At 46.8% G+C, this 15,759-nt stretch overlaps 1 protein-coding gene across 2 annotated transcripts in view; it reads left to right on the top strand.

The window, feature by feature from the left end:
• The first annotated feature begins 399 nt into the window (after positions 1–399).
• The window catches only part of ttyh3a (tweety family member 3a), a 28,542-nt gene continuing 13,182 nt past the window's right edge, over positions 400–15,759 (top strand). For both annotated transcript variants that reach the window (XM_047037594.1, XM_047037595.1), the window contains exons 1-7: positions 400–1,338; positions 5,328–5,497; positions 12,304–12,415; positions 12,568–12,788; positions 13,246–13,341; positions 13,935–14,007; positions 14,280–14,355. In XM_047037594.1, the coding sequence (XP_046893550.1) occupies positions 1,213–1,338; positions 5,328–5,497; positions 12,304–12,415; positions 12,568–12,788; positions 13,246–13,341; positions 13,935–14,007; positions 14,280–14,355 (874 nt within the window). In that variant the 5' untranslated portion in view covers positions 400–1,212. The remainder of the gene's footprint in view (positions 1,339–5,327; positions 5,498–12,303; positions 12,416–12,567; positions 12,789–13,245; positions 13,342–13,934; positions 14,008–14,279; positions 14,356–15,759) is intronic.

Below are 15,759 nucleotides of genomic sequence, written 5' to 3'. Positions count from 1 at the left end.
AGCAGTAAGCATTTTACTCATTCTACAAATGTTAGCTTTTGTGAAACAGTAGGCTACATACAAAACATTTGAACAAACAAATTCGTTTGTTTGTTATTGAGGCCGAATAGTAGCATTAAACACTTAATAACAAATTACAAAAATGTGCGCATGTGTTTGTGTGTGTGCTTGAGTAATGAGGTTATTACTTCTAAACAGAATATGTGCTTTAAATGGGTTTGTTTTCACAAACTCTTCCTTTATTTTGTGTTCACCAGATAGTCAACTAACTTGGACAGGATTTCTTCATTTTTGTGCATGAAATTGTGACTTCCAAACCTATCCACCAGGGGGCAGTATTACACAACCATGGTAGCAGAAGTGCTAAGGGCAGCCTCGGAGTGAGGAGGAGCCGAGTTTCTTGTGTTGTGGAGGATGTAAGAGACCGCTAGCTAGTTCATGGTGAGGTTCAGCGTCCTTGTCTCTCTACGGTCAGCTGGATTCTGATCTCTTATTTGGGTACTTTCATCAGAAAACAACACATTAACTCTAAAACTACACTGAAGAAGAAGCGGCCGTTTACAAATTATGTGGATAAAATAAAAGAAGCTCCAGTGTGGAACAAGAAAAAAACTCGCGGATGGCTAGCTAGCCTGCTGGCTAACAGCCCAGGAGGAACTGCACGAGAACAGTACAAGGACATCATCAGTAGAACTCAGGAGAACGAATAACAACACGTACAAGGCTTAAGTGCAATTTACCCATTCAAATAAAGTTGCGGAAACGCAAAGGAATGGAAGATATTCGAGTAGATCTGTGAGTAGAGAAACAATACAGCGAGCAATAGCGAGTTGGTTGATGGGTTAGGAAGTCAGTTGTCATACGTCATCTGCAGAGCAATCGGAAGGCAGACATGGATAGATAGTGCTGCTAGACACTTAGATGTGTTGCCACCTACAATATGTATAATCTATAAACATCAGATAAAATCAATTACCAAAGGCAAGTGAAAATGGAAGTGGAACTTGGACTGTCTGCGAATAGCATAATCTTACCTGAGTAGAACATAGCAGTGCACATCTAATAGATAGTAGAATAGCTAGCTAGCTGGATTGCTACTCCTTTTGGTTCTTGTCCACTCTGTTTACAAGAACTTAAAGAATTGGACTCCGACTATTCTACACTGGTTATTACTGTCAACAGTTTTCCAGAAGCTTTCACAGACTGTTAAATATGGCAGCAGTGGTCAACTATTCCCCACCATGGTGGGTGAACCTGCTGCACAGACTGCCCCACTTTAACCTGCAATTCGAACAGACAAGCAGTGACTTTCGCCCCGAGGACTCAGCATATCAACAGGTAAGTCCGGACATTTGCACTGTTTCTTATAGCAGTTGAACAGCTTTATATCTTGCACACTTATGTGTGAGACAGACCTACCACAGGTGAGTTTATAACTTGATGGGCTTTACAGGAGAGTCCACCATTGTTATCTATTTAAGTCTTGAGGATGAAAAACAGTCGTAATTGTGTTAAACCTATATCCTGCGGCATTTCTGAAACCCATGCCTGTGGACTGCACAAAATGCATGCTGGTTCCTGCCAGTCTTTTGTCATAAATGCTTTGTACTAATAAAATGAAAAGGCTGTTAGTGTACTAATAGGCCCCGAAGGAACAAGTCAACTGACAAGCTGAGAACAAAAGCAGAACCCAGAAATTAGCCATGGCCAACTTGAAGAAAAATACAGTATGTCTCTCGAGGAAATACGTAGGCCTAATTCCTTGCTGGATTCTCTCACCAGAGGATAGCTGTGTGAATGGACACAATTTGGAACAGGTGGCCTGTAGCCACCAATATGGCCCTGACGGCTTGTGTTGACTATAAAATTGCCTGATTTGGATTAGGTTAACGTGGGAAGAAAAAAGGAAATCAACAGAATTACTCATTCATTGGCACAGGATAATCAGTCAGCATCAGACAGAAAAGAGAAAGAATATGCTGTGCTTGTTTCGGACAGACATTCTGTCTATCTTCCTAAGGCCTTCACATGACAAAGCCTGTTTTCATGGTCACAAGACCTTGGGGTAAAGACCTTAACCTTTAGGTTGTGACCCCTAGAGCAGTAACAAAGTATTTTCTATTGTCTTCAGCGTCAGGGAGACCTCATAAATTCCCCCCTCAGCCTCACTTATTTTTACCTGTTATGTTTCGTCAGCTAGACTTAAGGAGCAGGCCGTAGCAGCGGTAAGTTGCCACTGTAGAGCCATTTGCATGAAAGCTCAGACTATTGGCTATCATCGGGCACTGCCATAGCCTGAAAGGGGTTAAGCCTGTTAGTGCGTAGTAGATGAGAGCAGGGCACTCTGCACAGCTGAGGATGGGGGAGGGGTCCCCCTGCCTCCTGTGGCTCGGCACAGGGTCAGAACGAAGAGGAGCTGTCAGCACGTTTGGTGAAGGGGTTTAGCTCAACCTTACGCTGAATCCAATGAGTCTTTGATGCTCTTATCCGTCTGAACCTTGCCCCGTTTCTCTTTTTAACAACCATCGCCCAAGTCTTTTGGGATCGTTTGGGATGTTTTGCAGGTTTTTGAAGTTAAATTACTTTGACGGTGTTCAATTGAAAGGGGATGAAATTGACCAGTTTGGTTCTTGCTATTTAGGTGTCAGGATGTTTCCTTGTGTTCAAATGGAACCGTTCAGACTTTTATCACCACATCAAACGACAATTTGATCAATTCTAACCTATCAATCCACCCAGACAGGCATAGCTAGGCCAGGGCCCAGAATGAGTATAAAATCATTTTGAATGTCCTTTGGAAGAACTTGGAATCATCCAAATACCATACAGCCTAATGAGATGGCTGATAACACTTCTGGTCCTCCATTTAAGAGACAAGGTCCAAGGAGTAACATCAGGCATTTTGAATAATTGACAAGTGATTCACATGAGGAGAGCTGCATTTTTTGGGGGGTGTCAGCTTGGCTGATCTGGGCGATGAAAGAAGATAAGCACCCCTCCCCATCTCTTGTGTGGTGGTCAGAGTGAAGCAGGAGACCTTCCCGTTGCAGAGCATCATTTTCAACTGACGCCTTAATTAGGGCTACTTTAGTGTCCAGTAAAGACATGCTTTGGCGTTTAATGGAAAGAGGAAGAGGAACTAGGTTAAGCTTATTTGTTCTGTTAAATTGGGAGCCGTAGCCTCAGAGTGACACCAGAGGGATTGTTATTCCAGGAGAGATGAAACTGACGGCTCCTTTCAGCAATGCTTATTTTTTAACCAATTAGAAACCATTTCCATTCAGGCCTCTTTTGTCTGAAAGTAGGATATGACATGCCGAGCCCTCTGTATTCAGTTGACTGGACGGAGCATATTCAAGGCATGTTCAATGGCACATGTCACAGATTATAACTGGGTGGTTTGCTTTGGATGAAGCTTTAGTCAGGTTCTGTAATTCAGGTCAGGTGTTCCTCCAGGGCAGAGAACTATAGAAAATTCTATGAGGAACCCCTCCATTCACCAAAGGCAAACCGCTTGGTTGATCTTTTACTGAGATGCTGCTGTGTTTAGAGAACCAGAGCTCTGGCATTTTCCTGTTTAATATACCAGTCTGGAAAACAAAAAAACCTGGATCAAAATCTGTGTAATTACAGTCAACTCCCCTCCCCACTCCCCCCAAAGGAGTACAAACGTGAGAGGGCTCTGTTTGACCTACATATTACACGCTGGCCCAGCCCAACTATGCAATAGACTTGTGTTCTATTTTGTTTGTCTGGATTTGTTTAGGCCTACGTAGAGCAGGTTAGTTTTCTCTTACAGTTGTCAGGTTGGTGTTTCATTGCACCGACGGTTCACTGAGCAGATGCCTACCTTGTATCTGGGCCCATGACATCTGCCTTTCAGCCAGGGCAGATTTATTGTCCATTATTTCGGCTAAATAGAGAAGAATATAAATGCAGTCAGTTAAGTGTCTGAGGTTTGGGTAAATAGATCCTTCATGTCCCTTTATCTACAGCGCTTCTTTAACTGAGGCCTTTGTTCTCTATCAGCAGTCCACAAGCGGAACAGAAGACTGCCACTCGGCATCTAATATTAGATCCTTATTTAGCATTTGCCTGAAGGGAACTGGGCTGTCTTGCATTTTGGATAACAGTTTCCTTTTTTGTATTGCATAGGAGTAGAGAGCTGTTGTTCAGGAACATTCTTCCCTTGCGCACTGGATGTATTTTCATTGAGCCATCAGAGATCAAAAAGTTTTTGAATCATGCGTCATGTCTGGCAAGTTAAGGCAGATTATGAGCAGTTTTATTACGTGAGATAATAACGTGTGATGCAAATGTTCGTCTACATGGCGGATGGTGACTAATGTATTAAGTGGTGCCAACTCTCTTCAAATGGCCCACCCACACGCACTGCAGAAGGTGCCCTGGTCTCAGAGCACCATAGAGAGAGACTCCACTTCAGTTTGAAAAAATGTGTTCCTCGCACAAACCCTGGCATTCTAACCTACCTAAAGAACCCCCCAGGCCCCTCTGCTCTGGCCTATTAGCCGAACACAATGCTCTCTCCGCACCCCCAATGCCCACATAAAGCAGGTAAGACAGGCTTGGCACTCATTGAAAGGAAATGTCCCCTTTTTGAGTTTCGCGATTGCATTTGTTTTGAAAGTGCTTACAGGGATACAGGAGTTCACTGGGTACGCACACATGAGAATCATGTGTAAATCATGCTAAAGCTTACGTTGACTTCAAGAAAGCATTAACTCGCTTGGGAGGAAGTGATTTCAACTCCATCCAAGGTTGCGGCTAGTCAATGACAATGGGACTTCGGAGATAGCCTTGTAGAGATTTGCCTGGGGATGTAAAGGAGATTAATGCAGTGACTGTCTGTGAACCTGGAGATTAAGTCACCACTTAGCAGTCCCAGTGGTTCCACGCTGCTACTTTGACCTGAGAGAAAGCTCAGTGGTTGAAGCTCATGGTTGACAGGAGGACACTCACAAAGTGGTTTTCTCAGCTATGAAGGGCTTGTCCATGGTGAATTTAAACAGTCAGTATTGTTAGCACTAGCATAGATGCACATGTTTGTGTGAAGAAACAGAGGTTATTAAACAGTGTGTTGAAACAATATGTTGTTTTTGCTCCTGTGGTGTACAAGAGGTCAAGACACCTATTTTATACTGCCTATAACCCCTAGCCTTTCCAGTGTTTACCGTTTTATGTGTTTAATCCCACTTTCTTAATTTCTCATAGAGCATCCATCTGTTTAGGAAGTTTGATGTCTCTTGCTGAAAGCTTCATGTCACTGTAACCTCCAGTATCCTCCTTCCTCCTCCTCCTCCCCCTAGTCCATCCTGCTCCTGGGAGGAGTGGCCCTCGCTTGCCTGGCCCTGGACCTGCTCTTCCTCCTCTTCTACTCCTTCTGGCTGTGCTGCAGGCGGAGGAAGAGCGAGGAGCAGCCCAACGCAGACTGCTGCTGCACGGCCTGGTGTGTCATCATCGCCACGCTGGTCTGCAGGTGAGTCCTCATGCACCAGGTCCCACCATCATCCCAGTACTCCATAAACACAGCTGGCAATGAGTGGACCATCCCTTCATGGATTCTCTATATCAGTGGTTCTCAAACCTGGTCCTCAAGTACCCCCTGTCCTGCACGTTTTACATGTTTCCCTGCTCCAACACATCTGATTCAAATGAATGGGTCGTTATGTAGTTGTGCAGAAGCCTGTTAACGACCATTCATTTGAATCAGGTGTGTTGGAGCAGGGAAATATCTCCAACGTGCAGGACAGGGGGTACTTGAGGACAAGGGGCTCTAATAATGGCTCGAGGCGGCCCCCACCACCCCCTCCCACCACTCTAACCTCCCTGATTAGCTTGGCTTAATAGGCCTTCCTGGTGTGTGCCTGGGGGATCTTCACCCAGTGGGGTGCTGGGTTGGTCAGCAGAGCTCCTCAGAAATAGATGAGCACCACCCACAGTGTCACAGGTGACCGGCCGGCAGACCTTGTTGTGCCCATCTGCCTGGGTGGGCGGGAGGTGGGTGGGGGTTTATGAGCTGTTGACTCTGCTGCCGTCTGAGTTCTGAGGGGAGCGCTGTTAGAAACACAACAAACTGACGCAGCTTGGTTCACATCCTGTCCTAGGGGTGGCATATATTATGTGGTGCTTCACAATATTACTGTTGGGTTGGTGGGGGTGGGGGAGGGGCTGGGGAGGGGAGGGGACGGGGGATACATAAAGAATCGCAAAATAATGAAAGAATCGCTAATTGGATTTTAACAATCTATAGTCATATTTGAGATGTTTGAAGGTGTAATATTTTGGAACTTTTCTTTATGTTTTCTTATTTGATTGTCGTTACGAAGCAGAGAAAGGCAAAGTGTAGCCTTTGGTGTGACAGTCACCAGTGGGCTGCATTGGAAACAGTCCGCAGCCTGAATGTAAGATGTTCTGGAGTGAGATGGTGGTATTTTTAGAACTAATCTTCTCTAAACTTCATTGGAGCTGTCAGTTGCTGTGGCTGAAAGCAGCATCTTTTAATAACTCTTCCTGGTGTGGTATCTCTCAACTTCTAAATCTTCTGCAAGAGGGCCTCGACTGCTGTTCTACATCCTAAATGTATAGTGATACCTAATGAGGATACACGATGACCCTTCAGACTTCTCAGTGACTTATTGAATAATGGATGATTACATTCAGGTTAGTTAATTGAGCTGGGAGTGGAATTGATTTGTTTATGAAAGCCATAAAAGTGAAAGAGCTCTGTTATGACTGAGAGCTCATAGTACAAAGAGGACATCCATTCTGTTTAGACAGTGAATTGATACCCAACGCAGTTGAACAGAACATTCTTGCAAAGACGATTGTGAAACTGTGAAATCATTTGTATGGTGAACATCTGTTTGTCTTATTAAGGAACATGCCCATTTCAAAACATTTCCTCTCTTTAAATTCCTGCATCGACGACACTTACACAGTAATGATGAAAACACAATAATAAAAATGTGCGAAACTGACGGACTAAACATGCCCACACACCACAACACAACTGTGTGTGGCACAGACACACATTTCTCACTCAGTCTCCATGGAAACATGCCATCTCAAAGGCCAACCTGGGACACAAGAGACTGGCACAGTCTCATCCATCCATCTCATCCATCTCATCCGCCACCTGAGGGACGTCTTGCACCACCTACAGCTCGTTCAAGTAACCCCAACATAGATATAAATGATGTGTAATGATGTGCCTGGAGGAGCCTGATGGAGCTCTGGCTGTCTCTACTGTCCCCGGTGAGTCATGATATGAGTCCAGCACCTGCTGCCATCCAGAGAACCCCTCCTGGAGTTCCTCTCCACCCCAGCCCTCCCCGGAGGAACCCATCAACCCACGTTTCCAAAGGAGAGACCGCCCTCCCTCGAAGATCTCTCCTACTCCCATGCCCGCGCATAGGGAGTGTTGATGCTCACTGCTCTCCTCTCATCGACGATGATGAGGAGAGGGAAGGCGGGCTGACCATTTCAACGAGAGGGATATCATGAATTTACAATGACGTCTTTGTGCTAGGCTCTTGTCCGGGGTGGGTTCTGGTGAGTGTCTTGAAGGCAGGGGCGATCTCAGTCTGCCATTAGTGACCACTCCATAGGCTGTCATGGTAGCGGAGAGGGTTTGGTAACAGGGACCCGCGTTCTTATGAGACCTCGTCCAATTAGTCTGCTGCCTTTAGTCATTCATCTAATTTGCCCCGTCAGAGTCAAAGCGAAAGAGCTGGAATTCAGTAAACGTGAGCTGTGTTGCACATTCAGCTCCTGTCCAGCCCACCCAAACAAGTAAACACTTTTTAATCTTCTCAAGCTGTTTCCTCAGTATGCTTGTACTTTTGAGATTACGCTTTCTTCGTCTGCGCAGCCCTTGGCAAGTATAGACAGACGGCTATACTATATCTATACTACGTACTGTGTCTGCCAGCTATAGGATCTCTGCTTATTTTTGCTCGACAACAGAAGGACAAAGAGTAAATTGAAGATTCCCCCACCCCGTATTTTCATGTGTGATCCGGTCTGTCTGGGGACCATATGGTATAGAAATTAGGAGTCTGTATTTAATTTATTTTGACAGTGTCTTGAGTGCAATGTTAGGATGTTGGTGTCAGTATCAGTACCATAATGTATGACATGTGTTACATACAGCAGGAAAAGCCCAACAGCATACGCATATTTCCATATCGTTTGTGTGCAACTTCAGGTGGTCTCTGAAATAAGAACCCCAAAAAAAGCCTTGCTGCACTGAACTGCAGTGTGTTGGTAATCCGTAGGGGCTGAGCTCTTAAGTTAGAAGCCTTGCGTGCAGCTTCTCAGGAGACATGTGAGATGCAAGGATATCACGGGACCTCAAAGAACTCCCACACGACTACTGAGAGAGGAACATCTCTTACAAATGCAGGACGACCAAAACACTCTCCTAAAAAGTCCAGCATTCCCATTATTCATTTATCTGAAGGTCCTTTGTGTAACCAAACAGGACATTCAGACTCATTCAATTGTGGAATCTGTCTTCCTGCTTTTGTACAATTCACTTTTAACACTGGGTTTCTTTCCATTTCCTGTTTCCACTTGGCTGTGGTGGAGTCAGTCAAGAGCTATCTTGGATGATTCAGCTGGGGCCAGTTTAGAGCGAGTGGAACACAAGAACATGGAGGCTTGATGAGCACGTGGGCTGCATGGCTGTCCCAATGTGTTAGTCTGTATGTGTGAGAGAGAATGGGAAGGAAAAGAAGGCGAGAAGAGATTAAAGCAGACAGTAAAGAAAGCAATTAGTGGTTTGTTTGGGAAGAACTACACCAATGACTGGATTGAGTTTCTGTTTGTGGGAATTTGAGAGATAATTTACAGAACGGAGGGATTTTAATTAATCTTCAAACACTTCAATACAGTACATTCCCCTACCAGTCATTTTCATTGTGCTGTCAATGGCACACTTAACCTGTATTATAGGACTGTAAACTATGATTATAAGAAGGTATCATCTAGGCTGGTTACTTAGTCTACTGTCTGCCATTTTCATGCGTATCCAAGTGAAAGCTTGTTGTTAGGGCTAAATAATGTGTCCGTGTCTAACCCGTTTCCACTGGATACCCGTCCCAAAGATGGAGCCTGGCTTTGTGTCCCCTGGGCACAGACCCCACCCCTGCTCACCTTTGTCACCCTTCAGAGTGTGAGCCGGAGAGATTAGAGCCACCAAAGGAAATGACAAGTGCCATCCACTCACTGGCTGCAGGATACAGACAAGACAGGGCGGCCAATCGAAGTAGAAGGCTTCCCTTTTTCAGCAGGCCAGGACTTGATCCAACCCTCCGTGGTGCGAGGTGATCTTCCAGTGTAAAGAGGGCTTGGGAAGCCCTCTAAGGGTGTGAAGTCTGCCAAGAAGGAAGGCAACCGTAACAAGGGCTGAGACAGTAGCTGCTATAATGTCACTGTTCTGTATTATTGTGGCAGGGGAAGAATTTCTCTCACCCTTGCCCGTTTTCATTGTTCTGAGTTTTAGGAAGGTCAACAGATAAGTCCAAAAGGATTGTGCTACTTTGTTGTGAGTGTTTGAACCCGATACACGGGTTCATGTGTGATTCTAAGATGTCGTAATGGGGTCATTAATAACTTATTTACCAGAAGACACCACCTTCAGCGTGAGACAAAAACACATGTTCACACCACCTCCTAACCCAGGCTGGCTTGAATGCATAGTTGCTGTTGTAATATGACAAATAAGTGAAATCCTAATGCGATTTTCACACCGTTATTCCTGGGAAGATGAACCTTAGGTCTGGCTTGAGTATGATGTCTCCATGAACATAAGTCTCAGACCTTGTTAAAGTAGGCTTGTGTCCATTATCTGTCCAGATTGCTGCAACCCATGAGTCCAGCCTGTGTCCCTCTGTGTCCATAAGGACAAGGCTGTCTCAGGAACCGTCAGAGCTGATTGGGTAAACTGGAACACACTTTACAGCCTTCAGTCTCCAGCCTGTACTTGAAGTAATTTCCTTGCCTTGATATGATGGATTTTTTCGGCTGGGACTGATTTCATGTTTCATAGTCCCCCCCCCCCGGGGCGACAAACACACTGAGTCACAACCATCACAGACGTCACACTGGATAAAGTGCTTTGAAAGACTATGAAACATTAAATCAGTCCCAGCCGAAAAAATCCATCATATCAAGGCAAGGAAATTACTCTCACTTAGCTTTCAAAGGGTTGCAATGGTGGCCAAGTCCATAGGAGATTAATCAAAAGGTAATATTATCGTAGCTGTGACTGTATGGATATCAGTTACAATCACAGCCAGGCGTATGCAGTTTCAGCCCTGTGATATTGTCGGCATAGAGAGAGAGGTTGCGTTGTGCGTTCGTATCTTCAGCTGCTGTAAGTGGAAGCCATAAACATCTCTGTGGAATGTCGACGTTCTGGAAAAACCCCCTACAGGTTCATGGCCTTCAGCTTCGGGTTCCTTTGTGTGTACTACATTTACATTTAGTCATTTAGCAGACGCTCTTATCCAGAGCGACTTACAGTAAGTACAGGGACATTCTCCCCGAGGCAAGTGAGTGAAGTGCCTTGCCCAAGGACACAACGTCATTTGGCATGGCTGGGAATCCAACCAACAACCTTCTGATTAATAGCCCAACTCCCTAACCGCTCAGCCATCTGACCCCTCAGGATGTACTCTTATGTAGATGCATAAGAGTACACACTGAGGCCCAGAGGGTGCTGTGGTCTGGTGAGAGGTGAGTCGGTTACGTGTGCTATGGAACTGCAGAGGAACTCTTTGTTTCCTCACGTACAGGAAATGGGAACTGCAGAGGCCAGTAGAAAGACACTGTTTGAGGGTGCCTAGAAGATGACTGGGGTCAGGGCCGGCCCAAGGCATAAGCGAACTAAGCGGCTGCTTAGGGGCCCCTGTGGCTACCAGAGTGCCCCCAAGAACAAATTAAATTACAGTTTAATGTATTATGTAAAAATATGTATATTCTTTTTTTTTTTTTTTTTTTTTTTTTTGCAACAATAAGCGACGCCGAGGGGCCCTCAAATCAATTTTGCTTAAGGCCCCATAAATGCTTGGGCCGGACCTGACTGGGGTGATCTGTTTTTCTAACCCCATCCACTTTGTGGACGCACAGTGCTTTAGCTGTGCCCTTCATGGTCATGTGACCCAACCCTACCACCATCATCATGCATTAGTCTTTTTTTGGTATCCACATACTGCCTTAAATAATTTACAAGTCATATGAGTAAAAAGCAAGACTGGTCCCAGGCAGGAATCTCTCTCTCACTACATGGTGTCTGTTCTTCATGGGATGTCAGATGTGATAATGGACTGTCCAACTAGCAGGTCTGCACATGGAATGCCCCTTCACTTTATATGCTTCCAGCTGAGAGTGGCCACATGGTCAATAGGCCATTGTTTGGCCTGGCTGGCAGTCCCTCAGTCAGCAGGGAGGCACTGATTGTGGCGGCTATTGAAGCGTTCACAATGGACTTTGGTGACACTACAGACAGACTGAAAAAAGAGAGGAGGAGGGGGGGGTGGAGGTTCAGAGGCATGTGTGACAGTGACCCCTGGTGGTGTGGTACTTATCTTCAGGCAAACGGTTCCCTGCGGTCTCCTTTTGACTTCATTTGGTTTCTCCAAAAGCCGTGTTTGTCTTCCGAGATAGCAACGTGCTCCGTGCGAGTGTAAACTGAGAAGCAAGATGTCCGGCTGAATCCTGGAGAAAGACCTGCTCCTCTGAGGAACTGTGTGGAGGAAATTGTTGGTTCAATTGATCTGGTTCCCCTCCCCGCGCGTTTCATACTGAGCATCAAAGTGAACAACCGACCGTGCACATTCATATCAGACCCTGAGCGAGGTTTGTCATCAAAGGCGAAAAGCCTTCAAAGTTAAAAAGGTTTGAACACAGTTGTCTCAGATGACAGCGCTAGTTGTTGTCGGTTGCCTAACTGGTTCCCATGGCCGTGCGGCGCGAGCACGTTGGGCAGTGTGTGGATCTCCAGGCCTGCGTGGATGAATGGATGAATGCTGAGCTCCTCTCTCAGAGCAGGTTTTGTCATCTGTGGTGTAAGGGGGCCGTGCTCTGGGCATAGTCGGCCCATTCCTCAGGAGTTGCTAGGGCTCTCTAAAGAGTCTTTCTGCAGGGGCCTCAATGCTGCCTGTTCACAGGGATCTGCCCCGGCAGAGTAGACCCCGGGTTACACGACTAGCCCCTCCCTTCTTTTCTTCCTTCCCCCCTCCTCACTGCTTCCCCTCTCCTCCCTTTGTGTCCCCTCAGCGCCGGCATTGCTGTGGGTTTCTATGGGAACGGCGAGACGTGCGATGGAGTGAACCGGCTGACGTATTCTCTCCGCCACGCCAACCGCACCATGGCAGGCATAGGGAAACTGGTAAGACTCCCCCCACCCCCAGCCTTACAGGGCCAGAAATAACCCCGGACAGGACACCGAAGACCTCCAGCGTGATCCTTAGGAGATGGAAATCCCCGGTAAACCCATTAGAAGTGAGTCACACAGCCCCGGTTTGTCCTCTCGTTCTCCAGGTAACGGACAGCACGACCTCCCTGAACCAGACGGTGGACGACAGCCTGCTGCAGCTGGAGGGCCAGTACGCCTCACACACAGACTACCTGTCCATCGTTCAGAAGCTGCAGGGCCAGCTGGACGAGCTGGTCCGACAGATGGTGGAGATCCCCTTCTGGGGCAACGCTAAGGTCTCCCTCGAGGCGCTGGCTGTGCAGATCGAGCTGTATGACTGGTACAGGTGAGAGACTAGGCCTGAGGGGCTGGAATGGACACCCAAGCGCCAAACCATACTCCGGAGAAACAATGATGAGATGGAACTGAGAGAATGTCAAGATTTTTCTGTAGTTAAAAAAAATATATACAAGACTTTTGGAGATGGAAATGAGTTCTGATTTCTTTTCCTCCTGTGGTAGTTCTGTTTGATCCATTGGTCTTCTTCACTCAGGCTTGATCAGGCCTATTGCACAAGCTATTTTGGGGAGCCTTATTTGCATACTAATGGAGCTCAAAGGAGCCTCACAGTCACTTGAAATGTCAATCGTCTCCAACTTCATAATCCTCCGACAATAACAAGGAAATTGAAGACCCATGATTATAGTGCAGATGCCAATACCAGAATGCCTCCCATATTCACTGTACGGTGCTGTGGTATTGCATGGTGCTGTTTCTCACCCAGTGGTCGTTGTTGCCCTCAGGTGGCAGGGCTACTTGGGTCTGCTGCTCTTCGACGTCCTCATCTGCCTGCTGGTGCTGTTTGGCCTCATTCGCAACTCCAAGGCACTGCTGATTGGGTGAGTCTAGTCACATGACCAAGCGCACAACAACAAGGACGATTTGAGAGGAGATGATTCTGCTCAGTGAACATGATTACAGCACAGCGTTTTGTATGCTGTACATATAGCACCTCCCGGTTCATCAACATTGCTTCGTCGACTGTAATGTATACAGTCGCGTCGTGTAGGTGTGCGTGGCTTTACTGTGCAGTGTACATGCAGAGACCAGTTTGAGCGGTTTCATTTGCACTGGCGTCGGTTCCAGAGCGTTCCGCTTCCCAGGTCCCTCAGGTTCCCCCCAGGCCTGGTCCTTGTGCTCTCCCAGCAGCATGGCCCTGTCCTCTCATCTCAGCCGTCCTCCCCCTGTCCCAGCTGAGCCTGGGGGAGCCCTGGCCACTCTGGCTGACACCATTAACCTAAACTCTCCTTGAGAGAGGAAAGGAAGGAACATGAGCCAAAATTGACAGTTAGGCATTGAGGTTTCATTTTTTTCTTAATCCAACGTTAACTTCCCTGGTTTTAAGGGTATATCGCTGGTGTAATGGCTGTTTGAATGCTGTTTGAAGCAGCTACAGATTCCCTTTCAACCCTTCCTGTCTTCTTTCCCCCAGGGTGTGTTTGCTGGGCGTGCTGGCTCTTGTCATCAGCTGGGGAACCCTAGGCCTGGAGCTGGCTGTTTCTGCGGTGAGTGTCTCCATGGGAACGTGACATGAAGAGACGACTATGTTTCTGCACCGAGTCGGTCCACAGAGTCCATCTAGTATGCATGCATATCGTATTCATATTTCATGTGATCCCCTCTGCTCCAATGCCATCTCCTCCCCTTAAGATAGTCGTAAATGACTTCCATTAGTTTTCCCGGCTCTACCGATGTTTTTGTTATTCCTTGAAAGTAAACCGCTGCATGATGGTTTTGTGAGCTGTTGTGCAACTTGTGTTGTTTCCTCTTCTTCCAGACGGCCAGTGACTTCTGTGTGGCTCCTGACATGTTTGTCACTGAAGTGACAGAGAAATATGGACTGATCAATAAAGGTACAGACGACTTGCAACAGGCTATCACTGTCTACTGTATGGGATGGAATTCCGAATTTGTGCCTGTCCGTTTATCCTGAGATCAATGATACAAAGAGCTCTGGATATTTCGCTGAATGGGTGATCTATACTCTGCTGTGTTTTGCATCAAGGCAGTTTACCTGGATGATCTATCCAATCAATGATTTTCCATGCACCATCATTAGAGAGTCGTTAAGCCATGCTGTTGGTACTCTCTGGTCTCTCTGCAGACTTTGGAGTGGAGTTTCACAACCTTAGTCCTGGAAGCTTTCGTTTCCTGTTTGCTTTGGGTGAGAGCATCTGCAGCCACTCTATCGCTCTCTTCAGCGTGACAGAAAAATACGACAGTTGTAAAAAGCGCCCAAAGACACAAGGCCGGAAGGATGACGGCCAAATGATGCAAGGACAAAAAGTGTTTACTAACTGCAGCCAAGCCCAGTCTTCATACCACCCTGGGGAGAATTTGAAAACTGCTGCTCCTGTTGCGGGGCGGTCCTTGGATGACAGTGCTTTATGGAGCCGTGCTGGTCCTCATCTCAATAATAGAACTCAATAAATGACCTCCTACCACATCTGTTGTCTGGCTGACAAGTGGCAACATGCTGCATTTTAAGTGGGGGTCCGTTGGCTGAGCGGTTAGGGAGTCGGGCTATTAATCAGAAGGTTGTTAGTTTGATTCCCGGCCGTGCCAAATGAAGTTGTGTCCTTGTGCAAGGCACTTCACCCTACTTGCCTCGGGGAGAATGTCCCTGTACTTACTGTAAGTCGCTCTGGATAAGAGCGTCTGCTAAATGACTAAATATAAGTGTCGCAGGAGCTGTGGCCCGTGGAGTGATTGGCCAATCTGGTCCCCATGATGAGAAGCGTGTGTGTGTGGATAGGACAGATCGAGCCTGGGGAGAGTGTGTGAAGCTGAGTGTGTGAAGGAGATAAAGCCAGCGCAGCAGGAGGGCCAAGCCACACAACATGGGATTGTTCACACTGCACTGGAAAAAACAGTCGCCCGGCGAATACTTCCCCAGCTCTGGTTTGTCCACGTGGAAATAACTGTCCCTTTTGTCTCTAGATGAGGATCATGTTGGAACCGTGAAGTATAGTAAGCCTAATCCAGGGTAGAGCAGGGTGGAGGGATGGGATCTGGGGTAGACCCTTTGAGCATCGTGGCCGTGCTGCCCGTGATTCCCCTCCCCCTCTGCCCCCAAGGCTGGCAGCATGCAGTCAGGATTGTCCTGTCTGTTCCACTTTCTCCTCAGTCCTCAGCATGCCTGTGTGGATTATGGTCTGGATGGAACACCGGTCCTTAAGAATCTTGGCCAGTCTCGACGGAGACGAGTTTGCCAGTTTAGGCTGCGGCAGGGTACGCTAGAAAGATTAGGACGCCAC

Source organism: Hypomesus transpacificus, chromosome 17 (genome assembly GCF_021917145.1).
Source record: "Hypomesus transpacificus isolate Combined female chromosome 17, fHypTra1, whole genome shotgun sequence".
Taxonomy (NCBI): Eukaryota; Metazoa; Chordata; class Actinopteri; order Osmeriformes; family Osmeridae; genus Hypomesus; species Hypomesus transpacificus.
The sequence above is the reverse complement of the archived record's forward strand: the minus strand, read 5'-3'. Positions and strand labels throughout refer to the sequence as shown.